Raw genomic sequence first — 19,234 nt, 5'->3', positions numbered from 1 at the left:
TCCTCTTGTTCTGTCAGTTGTTGCCTGGAAAGGGAGATCAACCCCCACCTGACTACAACCACCTTTCAGGGAGTTGTAGAGAGTGGTAAGGTCACCTGTGAGTCTTCTTCAGGCTAAACAACCCCAGCTGCCTCAGTGGTTCCTCACAGGGCTTGTGTTCCAAGCCCTTCACTAGCCTTGTTGCCCTCCTTTGGACATGTTCAAGCATCTCAATGTCCTTCCTGAACAGAAGGGCCCAGAACTGGACACAGTAATCGAGGTATGGCCTCACCAGTGCCAAGTACAGGGGAGCAATGACTTCCCTGGTCCTGCTGGCCACACTATTCCTGATGCAGGCCAGGATGCTGTTGGCCTTCTTGGCACACTGCTGGCTCATGTTTAGTCGGCTGTCGACCCCAGGTCCCTGTCACCCCTATCTGAAGGCCAGTTCTCTTCCTTCCCCACCTTGTAACTGGGACAGTGCCGAGGGAGCCGAAATGGGGGGGCTACAGCAGTGACACTCGTGCTTGCACCTGCCTGTGCTGCCAGCCCCGACTTCACCTGACGGGTTGTTAACTGGGCACTGGCTTTAATGGGGCAGCACTAGCACTGCGAGACATTCTGGCTTCAAACAGAATAGTGGGGGTTTTGTGTGCGTGCCCAGGTGGTGTTTTCATGTGACAGAGGTTTTGCACAACAGCTCTGCACTCTGTAGCTCACAGTGCCAGGTGGGATTTGCCAGGTGAGTATTGAATTCTGCCCTAACAAGGAAAAGGCCAACACAGCAGCTGCTACTAGCTGGTGCTACTGTAAAGAAAGCTGAAAGATACAACAAAGGAGAGTGGAGGTGTGCTTGCAAGATAAAAATCAGTATTTTGTGCCTCATTGTTGTGCTGGAGGCACCCCAGGAACAGCCCATCCAAAGCACCCTGGAGAGGAGGAAAAGGGTTAATGGTCATCAACAGCCAAAGACATTGTGATTTGCTGTAATGAGTATAGCTGCAACAGAATTTTAGACTTAGCGGAGAAATTTCCCCCTTCAAAATTAAGCAATAGCTGTAGATGAAAAGACTACACCTGTCCCTTGGGAGGGGACAGATCCAGACTCTTTAATAGCATTGCTCCAAGGTCAGGGGGGATAAACACGTGTTTTCTCTCACTAAACCGGCTGTAAGCAATACAGAAATGCAAACGTGCATCACACAAAGCTGTTTTGGTTTGACTTGTCTTCCTCACTGTTGGGGTACTACTAACCACAGCACTCCATCATGTGCCAGTTACCAAACACAAGATCAGTGTTTCCCCCAGCACAACTGCAATTCAAGGAAAAAACTGCACATGACACATTTAACATCCTACAAAGTACAACCTATGCTTAATTGCTGCCTTTTCCCCTCTGAAAGTTATGCAAATATCTTTCCAAGAGGAATACAAAATAATTCTGGCACAACATTTTTTCCACTTAGAAGGACATGAAAATCTTATTTATATCTTCTGTAAGGCACAGTACAAAACAGTATTAATACAGTAGAAGGTTCCTGTACATCATCAGTATGGGACATCAGACTTCTTAGGTGTAAATTTCAGCCTCTTCTTTCAAGAAGGACCAAACTTCCAAACAGCAGTTTTTCTGAAAGTGTGAATTTGAATAAACTCCTCAAATGCTGACAACTTAATCTACTGCAAAGTAGATTAAAATGTGTAAAAATAACTTAAGACTGACACTGCTAATCTGTAGTCTCTTTCAAACTGATTTCAGTCATTTATTTCTCTCTTGTCATCGCCCTCAGGCAGTGTCATGGCTCAGAAGGGGCAGGAAATAGCTTGTACCTTAGCACTCAGCTCAGGCTGACCCTGCAGAGGGAGGAGGATGCCGAGAGCTGTCTCAATGCTCACACAGCTGGTCTAGACTCGGCTCCTAGCTCTCCTGCACGGCTTGGGCAGCACTGCTGGGCAGACCATGCTTTTCAGCAAAAGGCCTTTGCAGCACACGAATCCACTCAGGCACAGCACTGGCTGTGTCCTGGTCTCTCAGTCACTGTCATATTCCTCGATTTTCAATTCCTCTTCCTCCAGGATGGCCTGAGCCGCGATGGGCTGGGGCTGGCTGCCAGGCAGGTCACTCCCGCTGGACTGGCTGGAGGGCAGCAGGAGCCCCTGGGGATCGCCATCAGCACCGTCCCCGTCGCAGCAGAACAGCTCTGGCACCCCGGGGTCTTTGTCACCCAGAGCTTCCAGCTTCAGCCTGCAAAAGCACCAGTGCAGCACGGCGTGACCACGAGCCCACGGCTGCACTCCCGCAGCCAGCGCTGCAAACAGAGCCTCATTCCCTCTGGCACAGGCACCTCGGGACTGCTCAGTAACACAGATCACTCCCTATCAGGATTCCTGAAGGAAGCAAATTCCTACATTTCTCTGCACTGCGGTCCCAGCACACTGAACAGATGGAAAAGGATGATGGTGTTTTCAGCAGGAAGTTACCCCTCAGAACAGACGTTCAGTAACACCCCATCAACTTATTAATGCAGATACAAAATGTCAGTATTCACAGGTACGCTGCAGGGAAACTTAAAAAAAAGGAAGTTACAATTAATTTGAGAAGCTCCACACCTTGTGGCTCAGACCAGGGGGATTACAAAGAAATATACTCTCCTTCCTCCCTGATCAGCAACCAAAATGGCTTAATACAACAGCTGGGGAACAGGATGGCTCTTGGAAATACAGCCTGGAAATTCACAGTTACACTCAGCAGCAACACCAGGGACGAGTAGGAGATGCTCTGTCAGATGCATCAACAAACTCTGTCCTGGTCAGGAGATGAAAGTCTGTCTCACTGCAGCTGTGAACATGATTCTTTTCTAGAAACAGAGCAATTAAAAAGCTTTTTAAATTCCAGAGGTATCACAGCTATAGAAGTGTAACTGAGGCTCTGCTGGGGTAAATGAAGTCTCTGATTCACAACAGAGCACCTCATGCCATGTCACCCCTGAGCCTGCACACGCAGCCTCTCAGGAGGGCACTGCAGTCTCACAGGACAGAAAACCTGGGTTTTCCAGTATTCAGTAGCTACAGCCTGACTACAAGCCATGCATGCTGAACAAAGGTTTATCCTAAGCAGCCTCACAGGCAAAACTTCTACAAAATAAAACCAGTGCAGCTATCTAATTTTAGATTAAATAAGTCCTAAATAAACTTTTAAAAATACTTTGTCTTTCTACAGGGATACAGCTTCTTCAAAGGAAGTAAGAACAATTCCCCACTGCACTTTCTTTCTTACCTTCTAATACTCAGGTGAACACAGAATGTCCTATCAAACTTCCAGATTGTTTTGTCTCATATTAAACAACAGGCAAAAGGCACTAATCTCTTTGCATCAATTCACTTCTATTCTCACAGAGATGTCTTTAATAGTAAAGAAAATGTTTTATTCAGATCATGTGCTAGAGAAACAGATGTCTAGGACAGAGCTAATATTTGATACAATGGAAAAGAAAGCTAAACAAGGATTAAAAGCAAGACCTGAGTAGAAACACTGCTACAATATTGTAATGATAAACAGATTTGAACTGGAAAAACGGGAAAATTATCATGCTGAGGGAATGTCACATCACAGAGATATGTGATGAAAGGGTTATCTTCTCCTTCATATATAAAGTCTTACTTTATTTAAGTCCAGACAGAAGTTCAGCTTACCTCCCAAAATGTCTTTTCAGTGGCAGCCTCCCCACGTCTTGGATAAAAGCAATCTGAGCTAGGAACAAAGAACCACCAGTATCGTATTAGGCAGATCATTGTGAACAGACAGTTGAACATACTGGCAAATAAACAATGACCTTAGTCGAGTATTCCTGTATATATTTGAAATATTTTGGATACCAAAACACTGCGCATGTAACTTTTTTCCCCCAAACTGTTACAGTTTACTACAACATATTTACAGATGGCCTACACACAAAATCCCAGATTCCTGACATTCATCCTGTGTATTTATCATGTAGAGCTATTATTCCACAGCCTACAAAATTCACCTGATGTCAAGGCCTTAGTTAAGAGATGATGCTTTTTATTAGAGACAATTAACAACAGCATAAGTGACCCAGCTATCTAAATACCAATTTTTGCATTATGTAACACACAAAGTAAATTTTTCTGCATGAACTGTTTGCTAATGTATTATCTCAGAAGATTTAACTTTTTTTTTCATGCACTGCAGACATGAATTTTGCTTCTTTTATTTGTGAAAGGCTTTTTGAGGTGTTCTAAGTCTGTTGATGTTACAGGAAAGGTATCAGTAAGCAATGAAGATCTAGTCAATATTGCTTATTAGGTTTCCAAAACTCTTCTCATCAAATCCTCTGGCAAATATAATAAAAGCCCTAAGCCTAGACAGCAACTTAATCACTGCAGTTGGACCAACCTACCAGGGCAGCTTTAATTTTGGGCATCTTTGGGCATCACCTACATAACATTTACCATGGGAATTTATCACACTGAGGCAAAAGCACAAACAGTACTGACCTTCTGACTTATGAAATTTGTCAGTATGTTGCAACTGTCAAAAGAGTCCAAGATCAAGAGCTACACCCATCTTACCTTGGTTTCTCATCGGGTTTGTTAACATAGCAAGGTAAGGCAGCAGCTCTGTCTGAAGGCACTCAGGTGGTAAACAGAAGCTTGAAAACAGAGATTTTGCAGCAAGGCAATTTTCCTGATACTGTAAGAGTTGGGGGGGAACACAAGTAAAAAACCGGATAAACCATTATTAATGCAGATGCTCTGTACTGTAACACACAGACTTTCTTCCTGCCTGCTACAGGATGACTACACACAAGCTACTTGTGTAGGAGAAATGAGACCAAAAGGAAAGATAAGCAGTTAACATATACCAATCATAAAAATGGTAGAATCCTTCAACTCTGTCTTTTACTGGGCATTAAAAATATTTTTTAAAAATTGTTCCTTGATTACTGAATTCCCAACCCATCCAGGCCAATGCTTTTTGCCAACATGTTAGTTCAAATGTAACAAAATGCCAAGACCTGCCGAACGAGCTATTTCTGATAAACACATAAACCACAACAGCAGAAATGTCTTACACTTATACAACTGTTCAGTGTGCTTCCAACTGCACCAAACTCACACAGGAAATCAATTCTAGAAATACTGAACAGTATTTCAATGCCAACTGTCTCTCTTAATTTAGGATTAAGACTCTCCCAGGAGCATGCCAGCTTGGACACAGGAATCAGACTTTGTCAGAGGCCTCCAATTTATTTTTACATTAAAGGAGTGATGCAAACTGCTCTTCTAGCAAGTGCTTTTTAGAAGCAGATTACATCGAAATAGGATATTTGACAAGTTTAGCACTTGTGATCAAATGTCATCTATACTATACTCAATAGTCACACCTTAGGAAAAAAAACCCTAAAAACAAAACCAAACCAAACCAAACCAAACCAAACCCAAAAAAAAAAAAAAAAAAATCAAGATTTTACCTTTTTACTGATCAAAAACCACTGGGGTTTATGTAAGGGTCGGAACCCCATTCCCCCCTGCTGGTGGGCAAAGGCTCTGGATGTGTTGGAGTGGATGACCCCTCGGGTAGCCACAGAGGCACTGTAGTTCTCCATCACAAGCCGTGTCTAAGAGAGAAATTGGGCCTTGTGTGAGCTTGAGGCAGCTCATCTGCACTGAAACACACTCACTAACTGCAGTGGCACAACATGCACAGCATTTTAAAGTTTAGATTACTGCAGAACTTTCATTCAAAGCAGCTGAGCAAAAAAGAAACAGCTTGATTCCTTCTTAGCACAAACATATTCTACTCAAAATTCTTCATAGAGTGCCCTACAAACACTACAACCCACCATAATAAACACTGACAGAAGCTGGACAAAACGTTGGCTCTGCATCTCTTCTGCAACTGATGTACTTTAGCATTCATTAACAATTCATGTCATTCACACCCTAAGTTTGCAGCAAACATTCAAAAATGCAGTAAAAAGTCAAGAGGCTCAATGTTAAAGTACTTAAAACCAAGTCTGTGCCTATTAAAAGACGACACTTACACTCCAGTTACTACAAAGGACATCAGCAGTGCTCAAATAGTCACTGGCTCTCACCACATCATCTATATCAGAAAAAAAGTCCACGTAGTTCTGGTGAAGGTAGAGATTGAATATGCTTCCAGACTTATGTGATTTTTCCACAATACCCTGTTAGAAGAAGAAAACTTCAGATTTTACAAGTGGATAAGGAGCAGGATCCTGTGTATAAAAAGCTGTGACATCTCGGTCAGGGAGCTGGAACACATGGTCTGTGCCGTGGTGCCCAGACACAACAAGGAGCTGGTTTGCCCCAGTGGTCCCTTCCAAATGAGTTATTCTGTAACTCAGACAGACTGAATGCACACCAACTGAGATCAGTAACAGAACCAATGTGACTGAGAATTTGCACCAATCACTTAGCAGTCTTGGTTTGTTTCAAACCCAGCTGAACTCATGGAGCCATTGCAGGAGTACCTCAGGCTGAATGAGCAAGGTGTCCCGATGGTGTTTGGACAGGTGAGCAGGCAGCTGAGAGGACTCTGCTTCTGACACTGCTTCTCCTGCAAAAGATTGCACAGTCTTTAGTCCTTATGTTCAGAAACGTTGTTGGCAACTGTCAGCCCCACCAGCAGCTAAATTATAGCATTTTCCATTCCCAGAAAGCTCTGGGACAGGCACAGGTATCTAATTATTATAGTAAATACTACATAGCCATCAGCACACAATTAGTTGCATTAAGTTTCATGTAACAAATCTAATCGAATTATTTTTGTATTCCCTCCCCTCACTACTTCTCCTCAGTTGGTTTTGGAGCCAGTATTGTGAATTACTACCAAAATGTGCACAGCCAGTGGCACAAGGGACCCCGATTCAGCTGAGTTTATACAGTTGTTATTGACCAAACATCCCAGACAGAGGCCATCCAAAGCCTTACTTTAGCAACTCCAGCCATTAGCAGCTGACATGCTTTGCCCACCAAAGGGGAGAACAAGTCAAAGTTTTCTTACTTTTGCAATAAATTATTTTCCCCAGAGCATGGAAAAGAAAGATGGATGCATCTTTGCCACCAACAGCTTGTATCTCTTGGTCTTCTGAGGTATCATGTCTACTTTTCTTTTGTACTTTGGATACTCCTGCTTCCTCACATTTTATTGTGGAGCTCTTCTTCTTCTTTGACCAAAATTCTTTCTCCAATGACCAGTCTATCAATAAAATAAAAAATAAATTCAAGACAGAGTACATGATTCTGCAGAAGTTTTCTATTATGTTGGTACTGCTGAAGTTCTGTGTGAACAAACAGTAATTATGAAAGGAACAGAACAGGTTATATAAATGGGAGCACTATGAGAAAACTCATTTATTAGGAACACAACCCAGTCACCCATATTAGCATCATTCATTATCTTCATTCCACTTCTGTCCTTTAAGCCACAGCTGAGGTACCAAGTACTTTTTTGAACAATAAACAGCTGTCTTTGAAAAAAGCATTCAGGCTTATCCCTTCCACTTCTGATACATTCCCCACTTGACCATGTTTAGAATTTCATGTTTATAAAGCACAAGTACAAATATATTTAAATTATATTTCAGTTACATCCTGTTTACGTATCAATTTGTCTTCTACTGGCATTATCTGTACAATAACCTCCCTGAAAGTGGCGAAGAAACCCTTTCATTTAGGTCATTCTTCCAACTGCCTACTATCTTTCACAAAGTTATGAGCCTCATGAAATAAAACTTATTCTACTCTAAGTTAATAAACTTGGAAATCTTCACCCACGGTTTGATTTTGTGGCATTTGAATGTTCCTTATTGAGGTAAGAGAATTTATCCTTTAGGTATTTTTCTTTTCTCCCACAATTACCATGGATCTATTTTACCCATTAATAGTGTTACAAAGTGAATGTATCAATTGTGCTTACATAGATACACACATGAAGAAACAAACCTTACACACATAAAAACAAATGCTGCATGCTGCAACAAGGAGATTGGGTGTCTCCCACACCTGTTTAAGTATCACTGGCTACCAATCACTCACCTCACTGAAATACCTGCACAACTAAAGGTGTTCTGTTCAAGCACCTTCTCAATGTTAGAGAAAATGTGAGAGGAGAATAATCAGTGTGACTTCAGTATATGATTCCAATAGTCCACACACAAGAAGCTCCAAAGTCATACATCTCTGTTCTCTCCCAAGTTCTAACTCTCATGGTTTTACATTTCTAAGGTAACTTATTAAAAATTACACAAACTAGTTATTTTAAGACTATTTTGATTGTCTCGGGGATGTGTCCAGCAGTGAGATACTGCATGCTTTCCTCAGATATCACCAATCTACTATTCATTCTTACTAATGGCATAATCATCCCACTGAGAGCAATCCTCTCGTTTTCTCATTAACACAGAACAATCCAAGCTTGGTATAGCTGAAAACATCATCAGAATATTTGACCTTCAATGTCTGCAAGTTAAATGTAGAAACTTTATTCTCTGCTGTGTGTAATTTAACTAACATTGCCCAGCTAATTTCAATATACTCTTAAAACTCAAAGTACAACACTCCCTCTTAAGAAATGGGCTCAAAACTACCTTTAATCTTGTATTCCATGAGCACATTTTCTGTTTGCAAAGCAAATGAGAAGGAAAAAATGTGTGCCAGAAACCGTATCATTGCTAGCTCTACCTCACAAAGCAGAAGACAATTGATGAGTCTGTTTCCTTAGTTCTAAGCTGAATGCAAATGATGACACCATTTCACAGTCCTTAGAATGAACAACACAAGCCAGAGTACTCCTTTTACAAACGCAACTTGCATACATCATTTCCTTAACAATTACTGAGATGTAAAATGCTCGTAAAATGATCAGTTTAGGAAATGCAACACCCACGCAATGAAAAGTATCCCTTTCGAACTAAGGTTGCATCATTAAACCTTTGAGCAGCAAACAAATAGCAAAGACAGCAGGGAGAAAAGAGGGTATTTCACTAAATTACATCAGCATATGCATACATGTCATGGTTTAACCCCAGCCTGCAACAGCTGAGACCCACTCATGCCCCGACACAGCCTGTGTTTGTTCCTGCTCCACAGAAGCGTGTCAAGAATGTTTATGCAACTCACCCAGCTGTGCTGCAACTGTGAACAGAACATGTTTTCAGCAGAAATGGTCAAAATACCACTTCACTTAACAAAGCCACAGTTTTTTACCTTTCATAGAGGAAAACTGAAGGCTGTTTATTGCACTTCTTATGTCACCTGAACAACCTCTGCAAAGCAACTCCAGAGAAGTTCTATCAAGGGTGTAATTCTTCTCTCTGTTCTACAAGGAAAAACAGCACTCAAAACAATAGAAGAGCAGGAAAAGGAGTATTTGAACATGGCTATGACAACCCACCTGACACACACCATAAACAGACACTGTGTACCCACCATGTGCTCAAACTACGTCATACTGCAGACTTTAAAAAACTTAATCCATTTAAGCACACTGTCACAATTTATGTAACAATATTAAAGAGAAAAATGCACATAACTCTTTGCCAGGTGTCACCCAATATGATACTTGCTTGTAATCAAAACAGTTCAGGAGTAATACAGGATTCAGGTTCATGACTTCTTCTGGCCTTGCTGGATACAAGAAAGATTATGTCTCTTCCTATTGTTTGTTTCATTTATATAGTTACTGTAATAAGCACAGTGATTTTCAGAAGTAACTTTGTAGACTGGGACCACAGGTCAAGTGAAACTAAGCTTGTTCCTTGCTTTTTGTTGCCCTGGTGAAAATGGTTTTTTTTGGGGAGATGTGGGGCTCTGCTATCAAAAATCAAATACAGTAACAAAAATAACGTATTTCAGACATAAAAGTGTGCAATCTTTTGGTCCTAGCACTGCACAGAAGTTATGAACTTTGACAACTTACCATACTGGCTTCGGCTGCAGCTATTCGATTAAGAACTTTCATCATATTTGTCTGTGCAACAGGCTTGAAACTGTCAAAGTTCATTAAAAAAAAATTACTTAGTTTCTAACCTCTCAATTATTCGAAGCACGCTTTAATGAGGTAAAAGATCTTACTTAATATTGAATATACACAGCTCCTCTACAATTTCCGTGGGGAATAGTGACCTCTGGCTGCTGTCTCCACTGAAGTTATCTGAGATTATGAAGACAAGGGGGCACCTACTTGTACGAACGAACCTCCTGAATTGCAGAACAACAAAATGTGATGAAAATCAAACTCCAGCTTACCGCAAGTGGCTAAAGCTGATAATTAACAGCTTATTTGCCACCGACCTGAGGATGTCATGTAGACTGCCAGGCTCTCGGTAGAACTGGTTAGGAATATCCTGTGCAAAACAAAGAGCTGCTGTCATTATATTCAGATGTAAATACTCTTCCACAGACTGACTGTCACAGCACACTGCATAGCCACACATTTTTAATTCCTGGTTTGCTTGCTGTAAACTACATTTTAACACAGCTGACACTGGACACAGTCAGAGGAGCAGCAGGGGGAAACAAACCCACATTTGGCACAGTATGTCTCACTATGGAAAATGATCACCTAAAAAGAAATATTTTCTTTCTGTTTCAGTTTTCTAAGACACAGCCTTGGGTGTCACACTGCCTGTGAGCAAGGGTTTAACCCGGAGGACAAACACTCCAGGAAGCAGCTCTGCTGGGGAAGAGGGCAGGATACCCATGTGAGGTCTGACAGGACCCACTCAAGAAGGTGACTTTATAAAGACAAGTCACACGAGCCTCTGCTTCCTAAATTCTACAATGCATCACTTTACCCTGCTAGGATTTCTGCCTGTTTTGGTCTTAAAAGTTTACAGACAACCTGACTATCAATTTCTAAAGCTTCTCTCAGGTGAAGAATTGAAAAGTTCCGAAAGAAATTGCTATTGAAACACACTTGTACACAAGTACCAATAAAGCCTTGTCCTGCAGCTGCCCACAAGCCCTCAGTTCACACCTCTGCCCTAAACACCACCACCTGTTTAAGACCAGGGAGTAAGTGCTAAATTTCAACTGTTTCTGCTTGTGGTCATTCTCATGTGTTTCCTACACTCTCCTGCATCATTAAACAACAGGAATAGTGGTGGTTTTTCCACTCTTTCTGTTTAAACATATATATATATGTATTTCTAGAAACTTTATCATCCAGAAACATGGGAATGACTTCTCAATATTGTTTGATCTACTTTTTGATACTGTTACATATTTCTGTGCTCAAACCAGACTCCCATTTCTGCCTGACTACTTGCTTCTGTGGCATAACTACAGGTAGGACGTGGCTCTAGACTGCTGCAGAGACCCAAAAAGTAATGAAGACCTCATCTGCAGTAAAACAGACAACTTAGGGAAACACCAACCCAGCATCTGAAGCTAGTTAGCATGTAAATATTACAACAAAAGGTACTGTTTTCAACATAACATTTCACAAGTTTTCACTTACTTCAATAAGAATAAGCTTTTTATCATTTTCTGAGGACTCCCCAAGCATCTGAAGTTTGTTATACTTATTTGCTCTTAATAGAAAATCTTGAAAGAGAGCTGCTTGGGCCTGACTCGGAAACGTATGAAAATTTGAGTCTGAAAAAGAAAACTCATTAAAAATATGTATTCTATATTATACCAAGTAAAATATAAATACCCACATGAACTAATACCCACCCGTGCTATTTTCTGACAGCAGCAATGAACAAGCCATTTGGCAAACATGTGACAAGCACAGCAGAATTTTTAAAGGGGTGTAGTTCAATTGAGGACTCAGACAAAGACACTTACCTCTTTTCATTTATTTGATTCAAATTATGTCCAGGCTATATAGAGCTCCCTATACTGATCTGGATCATCAATTATTTTGGACTGAACACTGTAATAAACCTAAATCCCTTTCCAGAAAAAAGCAACAGAAGGATTCTCATTAAACACTAAGGAATTGACTTACATGGATGTGGATCTGATTTCATATGTGACAGACAGAAAAGAAGCAAAAATACAAGATAGAAAACCCACTAAAGTAACTGGAAGGGAAAAAAAAAAGATAAAAAACCCCAACATACTTACCATGGTCAAACATACTTCTCAAGTCTTCCTTTGTAAAGTCTAAAGAGAGTGGATTGGTCCATTCTTGCACCTGAAGGCCAAGATCTTTAGCTAGAATTTGCAGAGTTGCAGTTTTTCCACAGCCAGAAGGGCCAGTCAGCAGCAGGACAGAGCCACCCTGACACAGAGATACAAAACATAATCACAAATGTGATAAATAAAGGCTGACAGTTGGCTGAAGATGAATATTGGTTGAATTTCTCCTATAGTTTCTCTGGTAACGATCCTCTCTCCCAGAGAAACCCCCGTCATACATTTTGAGCTGTTAATTTACCTGCTGAGTACTCGGACAGAGAGAACGAGGCCAGGACTCTGAGAGCCTTGCTCTGTTCCTAATGCCTCTGGTACATAAACTGCATGTGACTGCCACACAGCAGACAGGGAACTGGAGAACCAGCTCTGGAAAACACTAGGCAAGGCTGGCAATTTGTGTCTAAGAATGCCTCTTACCAATAAAGATTAAAAACATCCTGTTACACCAGCGCAGTGCAACTGGAAATGTGTCACGAGACTTAAAAATTAACCTGGGAGAGATAAAATGCAGCTTCAAGTACATACTGAAGAGTTGTGATTTTTGACTGGATGCCAGAAAATAACATTTCTGAGGAAAATCAGAACCCACCTCTTAGGAGCATAAGCCCAAAACAAATGTTACAAGCTCTAACCTATGTTCTTAAGAGTTTTTCTTACAATGCAGAAGATACACAATCACTGCCTCTCTAAGGTGAGGTTTTTCTCTGAACTTGAAATTACATCCAGCTCACTTGTATGGTTTGGTACCTCCAGCTGTTGATTTTAGCAACTTTACCTGCTTTGTCTGCCTCTGAAATATATGTGTTTTTAACCAGGTTTCAACTTCCTCAATCTTCTTTTTTTGCACAGCGAGGTCATTCTGAAACAAGGTTAAAATATGTGAAAGTTATAAATGAAACTCTTGGTTTCTACTAAAAATAGAGAATAGAATAAATGCTGACTAAAATATCAACGGACACGTTGGTATGTGTTCCAGTTACGTGTGTGCTCTGCAGAAGCAATGCCACAGGTAAGGATCATCATCTCAACCTGTTTCCTCAAACAATCAGTTTTCCATTCCTTGTAGTCAGGAAATAATGAACTATTTATTATTCTTTAAGTAATAACACTACAATCTTGTCAGTGTCAGGATATTCCATAGCTATCGCTGAGGCTGGTACTTTTGACTTTTATTACTCTAACACTGCAGAGGTTTTTGGAACTTCTGCAAATCCCACACAGCTGGGTTTTCCCAGTGCTTGGAATTATCAGATGTGTCTGGAATTCAGTAACAGGTTCAAAAGTTTGCAAGTGACAGGAAACAACATCTCCTCAGCAGCTTTTCCTCCTCAGGAAGCCTGTGGGAACATGTGTCTGCTACAGATCAAGAGCTCGCTGGAGTGTGCTTTGTGCACTGGCTGGCAGTGAATCCCTGACCCAGAACCCCTGTGCTTTACCCAAACAGGGTCTGGTGAGAGCCTGGCCCGTGCAGGTTAGGACAGGAGCACAACGTGTCCCTATGATGTCACTGCTACACTGGCACTCGGAGGAGCTCTCACACCTGAGTTTCAGGTTTGTATCTCTCCACCCAGGGCAGCTCATCCTGGGCCCGGCTCCGGTTCTGCCTGGACGTGGCACGGGGCAGATCTACGGCACACGGCTTCGCTCGTTTCCGGGGAGGAGCTTTGGCTTTGCTGTTCTCTGGCACAGGGCTCAGGTCCTTCTGCTTCTGCCCACGGCCTCTGCCAGAGCTGCCTTTCAGTGGCTTCACAGGAACTGCATAAGGGGGAACACCTGTGCTTCCAAAGAAGTCATCAGATGGATGTTCCAGCCAATCCGTCACCTGAGGAAACACAAACGCTGTGGTAGCAATGCTGTGCTCTCCTCCCCTTAGCTGGGCACAGCTGCTTCTAGGAAATGGGAGATTTTTATGGAGTGTGCACATCCCCATCCCTGGGAGAGTCCAAGGCCAGGCTGGACGGGGCTGGGAGAAACCTGGTCTAGTGGAAGCTGTCCCTGCCCATGGGAGGGGGTGGCACTGGATGGTTCTATGGGCCTTCCAACTACAACTGGGATTCTGTGACTCTTCTGTATTAAAAAAACAGCTGCATCATTGTGCCAGGAGTATTTTGCAACAAACTGGCACATCAGAACAAGTTGAGAACTCCACAAACACACATCCAACCTAAAGAATTAAAAAAGAACGAAAAAGCAGCATCAGCTTACTCAGACCACTTTTACATCAAGGTCATATTCACACTGTCTCTGTGTAGTTTTCAGTATGTGGCACTTTTTCCCCCTTTTAAAAAAATATTTACAACGCAATCATTTGTGTTTAAAAGTTAGACACAGAGAACAGTTATTGAGGCAGCACAGTAAAATCAGGGAGTGTTTGCTGCAGTGGGCAGCTTGGGCCGAACCAGAGCCCATGCCAGTGATGAGGAACAGCGCTGCTAACAGCACCGGTGTTTAACTCTGGATTTGAGGAACACCCCCTGGGACAGGGCTGCAGCCTCGCCTGCCACTGCGACTTCTCAGAGGCCCAAATAACACCACAGGGGCCACATGGCAGCCCCTCGGTGCAGGGTTCACAGGCTGGATGCCAACACCCCTTGGTGGAAACGTGAGTGACAGAACAGACACAACATCCCCAAAAATGGCCGTGAAATCCTACAGCTTACACACCTCATAAACCAACACAGCACAGTGCTGACAGACAGGACACTGCCCGACAGCTGGCTGCAGCAGGAGGCTCTGCCTGGAATGGGCTCAAACAACTCCAGCAAGGCCCTGTTTGCAAAGCCCCGGGGGGGAACGCAGAAGGGGGGGTCACACAGTTTTTGGGGTGCACAGTGCTGAAACCAGCCTGACTCCTCCATCCCAAAGTTCAATGTCCTGAGAGGGAGCTGAAGCTGTGGCAGAGCTGGAAAAACCCCCAAAGAAAGGAACAACTGAGTGACAGCACTGAGAACTTCTGCAGAGCTGCAGAGCTGGCACAGCCTGGGCACAGCTGACTGAGGGGGCAGCACCTCAGACTAGAAAAGCCCCGTCCCAAATGCTAACAGCAGCGTCTCCTGACATTTCCCTTCCTGGGGGGTGTGGGGATTCCGCCCTGGAGTGGGGACGATGTGATCTCAAGGTCACTGCTTGAGGCTCAGCCAAATGCCCACAGTCGGTGTGAGTAGCATCAATCTCTATTCAGTAATTGTTTCTGCTGGCTTTAATACAATTACTTCAAAATTCAGATTCACAGAATCATTAAGGCTGGAAAAGACCTCCAAGATCATTGAGGCCAGCCTTTGCTTCCTATTTCCACTGCTCACATAATATTAATTATATTCATATTTCAACAATTGCTTCACAGTGAACTGTAGCAGTGCTTAGACTCCCTGTTCTGCGTAGTGAATAATTCTGATTAAGATCTCTTTGTCTGATCATCATTAACTACATTTGCATGAATAGACCTGGTTTGGCGTCCTTAACCGTGCAGGACACAGCTGTGTAAGGCTCAGTTACAGGACGGGCTCAGTCGCGGAGCCGTGACCCACGGACCAGCGCTGGGGCTGGCCTCGGGTCCGGGTGCACCCGGGCTCCTCTCCGGGGAGGGTCTGGGGGCGGTTTGCGGGTTTGTGGGAGGTCTTGGGGTCCCTTCTGCACTTTGTGGCTCAACGGGATAAACTCATAAACTTTGTCAGAAGCTCCCACTGTGCCCGCGACGCCTCAGCAGCCGGCAAAGAGCAGCGGCCGCTGCACCGTTCCTCTCACACAAGCTGGGTTTGGCTCAATTTGCATAGTTACCCGCAGAACCCCGTGAGAGGGCGCGGGGCGCCCCGCGCCCCTTCCACACGCAATGACACCAAACCAAATCTCTCCCTTAGCAAAAAAACGAACAACCCCCACTGGAAAAGGACAAACTGCCAATACAGAGCCCACGGAGGAACTGCCGGGCCGCCGAGTGCCCCTTCCCCGGACCCACCTCCGCCGGCCTTCCCGGGCTGCTGCCGGACATCCTCGCCCGGGGGGACCACTCCGCCGACGGCCTCGCTGCCCCCGCCGGGCCCCGGCGGAGATGCGATCCCGGGGCCTGGGACTCGGTGTGACTCGGTGCTCCGGGGGGAGGCAGAGCGCGGGGTAACACTCGGTGCGACTCGGTGCCCGGCGGATCCCGGGGAGCTCTCACCGCTCCGGGCTCGGTGCCCGGAGGATCCCGCGGAGCTCTCACTGCTCCGGGCTCGGTGCCCGGCGGATCCCGCGGAGCTCTCACCGCTCCGGTCCCGGCCGGGCCGCGTCCCCTCACACGGCGACGAGGGGTCCTTCTCCTCCTCCGGCTCTTAGCTGTCCGCGGCGCGCCGGGCAGCGCGGTGACGCCATCGGCGCGCGCCGGCGGCGACGGAAGCCCCCGCGCACGTGTCTCCAAGGCGACGGGCGGCGGCGCCATGAGGCGGCCGAACCTGCTGATCACCGGTGGGTACCGCGGCGGCACCGGGGCGGCACCGGGGCGGTGTGGGGTCCCAGCCCGGGGTGGTGTGGGGTGTGCGGTCCCAGCCTGGGCTCATCGGGGTCCCGGGCCTGGCCGAGCTCGAGGTGATTCGGGGCGTGGAGTCCTAGCCCGGGGTGATTTGGGGTCTGGGGCCCCGGCCCCATGACAGCCCGGGGTGATTTCGGTTGTGAGGCTCCAGCCTGGCTGATTTGGGGTGCGGGGTCCCATCCCGGGATGATTTTGCTCTAATCCATGAACTCGGGGCTCCTCCGTATTACCTCAGGCTTTTCAAACGAATGGAGATTTCCCTTTGAACCCTCACGGTGTGAGAGACATTCCTGCACACAGTCAAGAGTTCTCTCCCTGTTTTCCTGTCTCACTCTCCTCGCCTGTTTCTCTTGGTCCTGCAGCTTTTTGCCCCGTTTTTCATCACATGAGCTCTCCCATGTTGGCTGTCAAAAGGTTCCAGTTCCCCTGGTGGGGGGTATTTGAGGGGACGTGCGAGCTCTCCCCTTACCCTTTCCTGTGGATTTGGTCTCCAGGCACTCCGGGTGTTGGGAAAACCACCCTGGGAAAGGAGCTGGCATCCAGAGCGGGGCTGAGCTATGTCAACGTGGGGGACTTGGCAAAGGAAGGTGCTGTATCACAGGAGTGTCCCGAGCACGGGGGACGTTCTGCTCTGCGTGACTGTGCTCGTGGTGTCTGGGAGCCCCTCCACGTGTGTCTGGTGGCTGGGACAGCTGGGGTGTGCAGCTGGAGAGGAGAAGGCTCTGGGAGACCTTCCAGAGCCTAAAGGGTCTCCAGGAGAGCTGGAGAGGGGCTTTGGGCAAGGGCCTGGAGTGCCAGGACAAGGGGGAATGGCTTCCCAGTGCCAGAGGGCAGGGCTGGATGGGATCTTGGGAAGGAATTGTTCCCTGGCAGGGTAGGCAGGCCCTGGCACAGGGTGCCCAGAGCAGCTGTGGCTGCCCCTGGCTCCCTGGCAGTGCCCACGGCCAGGCTGGACACTGGGGCTTGGAGCAGCCTGGGATAGTGGGAGGTGGTGGCAAGGTGTGTCAGTGGACGAGCTTTCAGGTGCCTCCCACCCAAACCATTCTGTGATTCTATATAAATTAAATGAATTTACTTCAGCAGGGGTTTCTGTAGCAGCATACTCGGTGTTAATAAATAATAAACTCATCCTTAGATGGATTTGTAAACAAGGTGTTCCCTACCCTGAGCTCTGTCTTTTGTCTGCAAACTCCTGAGACAGACATAACAATGTGAATTACTTGTGGTAACTACTCTGCTTCCCCACAAACCTCCGCGGATTCTCTGCTGCAGGAGAGCTCTACGAAGGTTTTGATGAGGAGTATGACTGCCCCATTCTGGATGAAGACAGGGTAAGTCCAACCGCTGGACCCCCCCTCGGTATTTTGGCTGTGCAGTGCCAGGCAAGCCTGCCTCTGTCTTTTCTTTGTGCAGGTGATTGATGAACTCGAGGATAGGATGAGCGAGGGAGGAGTGATTGTGGATTACCACGGCTGTGACTTCTTCCCCGAGCGCTGGTTCCACATTGTGTTTGTTCTTCGCACAGAAAATTCGTTTCTGTATGACAGGCTGGAAAGCAGGTGTGTCACTGGGGTAAATAAGGAGTGAAGTGCTGTTGTGTGACTTCACTTAGGGTATAAGTCACTGATTCTCAAAAAAAGGCCTCTGTTTCTCTGTACCTCAGACTGTCTCTTGGTGCTCTTGCTCTCTAGGGGCTACACGGGGAAGAAGCTGCAAGACAACATTCAATGTGAAATTTTTCAGACTCTCTATGAGGAAGCTGTGTTGTCATATAAAAAGGAAATTGTTCACCAGTTACCCAGCAACACTCCAGAGGACCTAGAGAGAAATTTGGATCAGATTATGCAATGGATTGAGCAATGGATGAAGGACAACAACTGACTTTGGGTGAAACAGTAACTGCTGGGTCTCTTCTTGGGAGGGAGGGTTTAATAAACGGTATTCATAATTCTTGTATTATAAATGAACATGGATTTTGTTGTGACTGGATATAGCTGGGGAGTAGAAGAAGGTTCAGAGTGGCCAGGTTTGTGAGGGTTTGTAACAACACCCTGGAGAGGCAACAGAACTGATACAAGTGAGGGAAGGATGAAGATCACGCATTGCCCTGAGTAGCAGGAGCTATGTTCAGTAACTGAGAATTCTTTTGACCTTACAATTAAAACCAAACCTGCAAGACAACTGTAAAATCCTGATAGCTGGTGGCAGTTGAGGCACGTTTGATTTCCAGAGGGTGGAACAATGTCCTGAAAGGAGTTAGTTTGATGTGGAGTTGTGAGACTAAAACCTGCAGTGCTCCACTCTGGCCTTGGGCATGTGAGGAGAACGCAGAGTGAGAGGGTTTGGTACAGGTTGAGGTGAGTCCTTTGTTTCTGAGGGAAAAGAAGTGATGTGAGAGTTATTTCAAAATGATTGCACAGAACTTTGGAGGTTCCTTTGTGTGTAAGGAAACATTGGCTATGTTTGTACTGGTCTGGAGTGTTTAACGATAAACTTTCTTTCTCCTTTTTCTCTGTATTCCCCATTCCCTGTACAGTCATGGAATATATA

General features: G+C 45.1%; 2 protein-coding genes across 3 annotated transcripts; one reads left to right on the top strand and one right to left on the bottom strand.

Moving 5' to 3' along the window:
* Positions 1-1,038: 1,038 nt before the first annotated feature.
* Positions 1,039-16,615, bottom strand: RAD17 (RAD17 checkpoint clamp loader component). 2 transcript variants are annotated; one of them, XM_042023088.1, is made up of 16 exons: positions 16,133-16,615; positions 13,718-13,999; positions 12,953-13,036; positions 12,106-12,262; positions 11,492-11,628; positions 10,324-10,376; positions 10,105-10,230; positions 9,950-10,019; positions 9,238-9,349; positions 7,034-7,228; positions 6,501-6,586; positions 6,048-6,194; positions 5,475-5,621; positions 4,573-4,693; positions 3,673-3,730; positions 1,039-2,224 (listed from the first exon to the last, which is right to left on the bottom strand). In XM_042023088.1, the coding sequence occupies exons 1-16, from the start codon at positions 16,592-16,594 to the stop codon at positions 2,011-2,013; spliced, it is 2,451 nt and encodes an 816-aa protein (XP_041879022.1). In that variant the 5' UTR covers positions 16,595-16,615; the 3' UTR covers positions 1,039-2,010. The 2 variants fall into 2 exon arrangements, with proteins under 2 accessions (XP_041879022.1, XP_041879023.1); XM_042023089.1 differs by lacking the exons at positions 12,953-13,036; positions 13,718-13,999; positions 16,133-16,615 and having other exon boundaries at positions 11,492-11,641; positions 12,106-12,159.
* On the top strand, positions 16,543-19,193 carry AK6 (adenylate kinase 6). Its single transcript, XM_042023091.1, has 5 exons — positions 16,543-16,620; positions 17,179-17,271; positions 17,957-18,015; positions 18,098-18,243; positions 18,376-19,193. Exons 1-5 carry the CDS (start codon positions 16,593-16,595, stop codon positions 18,563-18,565), a joined length of 516 nt encoding a protein of 171 aa, XP_041879025.1. The 5' UTR covers positions 16,543-16,592; the 3' UTR covers positions 18,566-19,193.
* The last annotated feature ends 41 nt before the right edge of the window (positions 19,194-19,234 follow it).

The sequence above is a fragment of the Corvus kubaryi genome, unplaced genomic scaffold (genome assembly GCF_017639235.1).
Source record: "Corvus kubaryi isolate FWS band 111438036 unplaced genomic scaffold, C.kubaryi_AGA036_p1.0 37236, whole genome shotgun sequence".
Taxonomy (NCBI): Eukaryota; Metazoa; Chordata; class Aves; order Passeriformes; family Corvidae; genus Corvus; species Corvus kubaryi.
The sequence above is the reverse complement of the archived record's forward strand: the minus strand, read 5'-3'. Positions and strand labels throughout refer to the sequence as shown.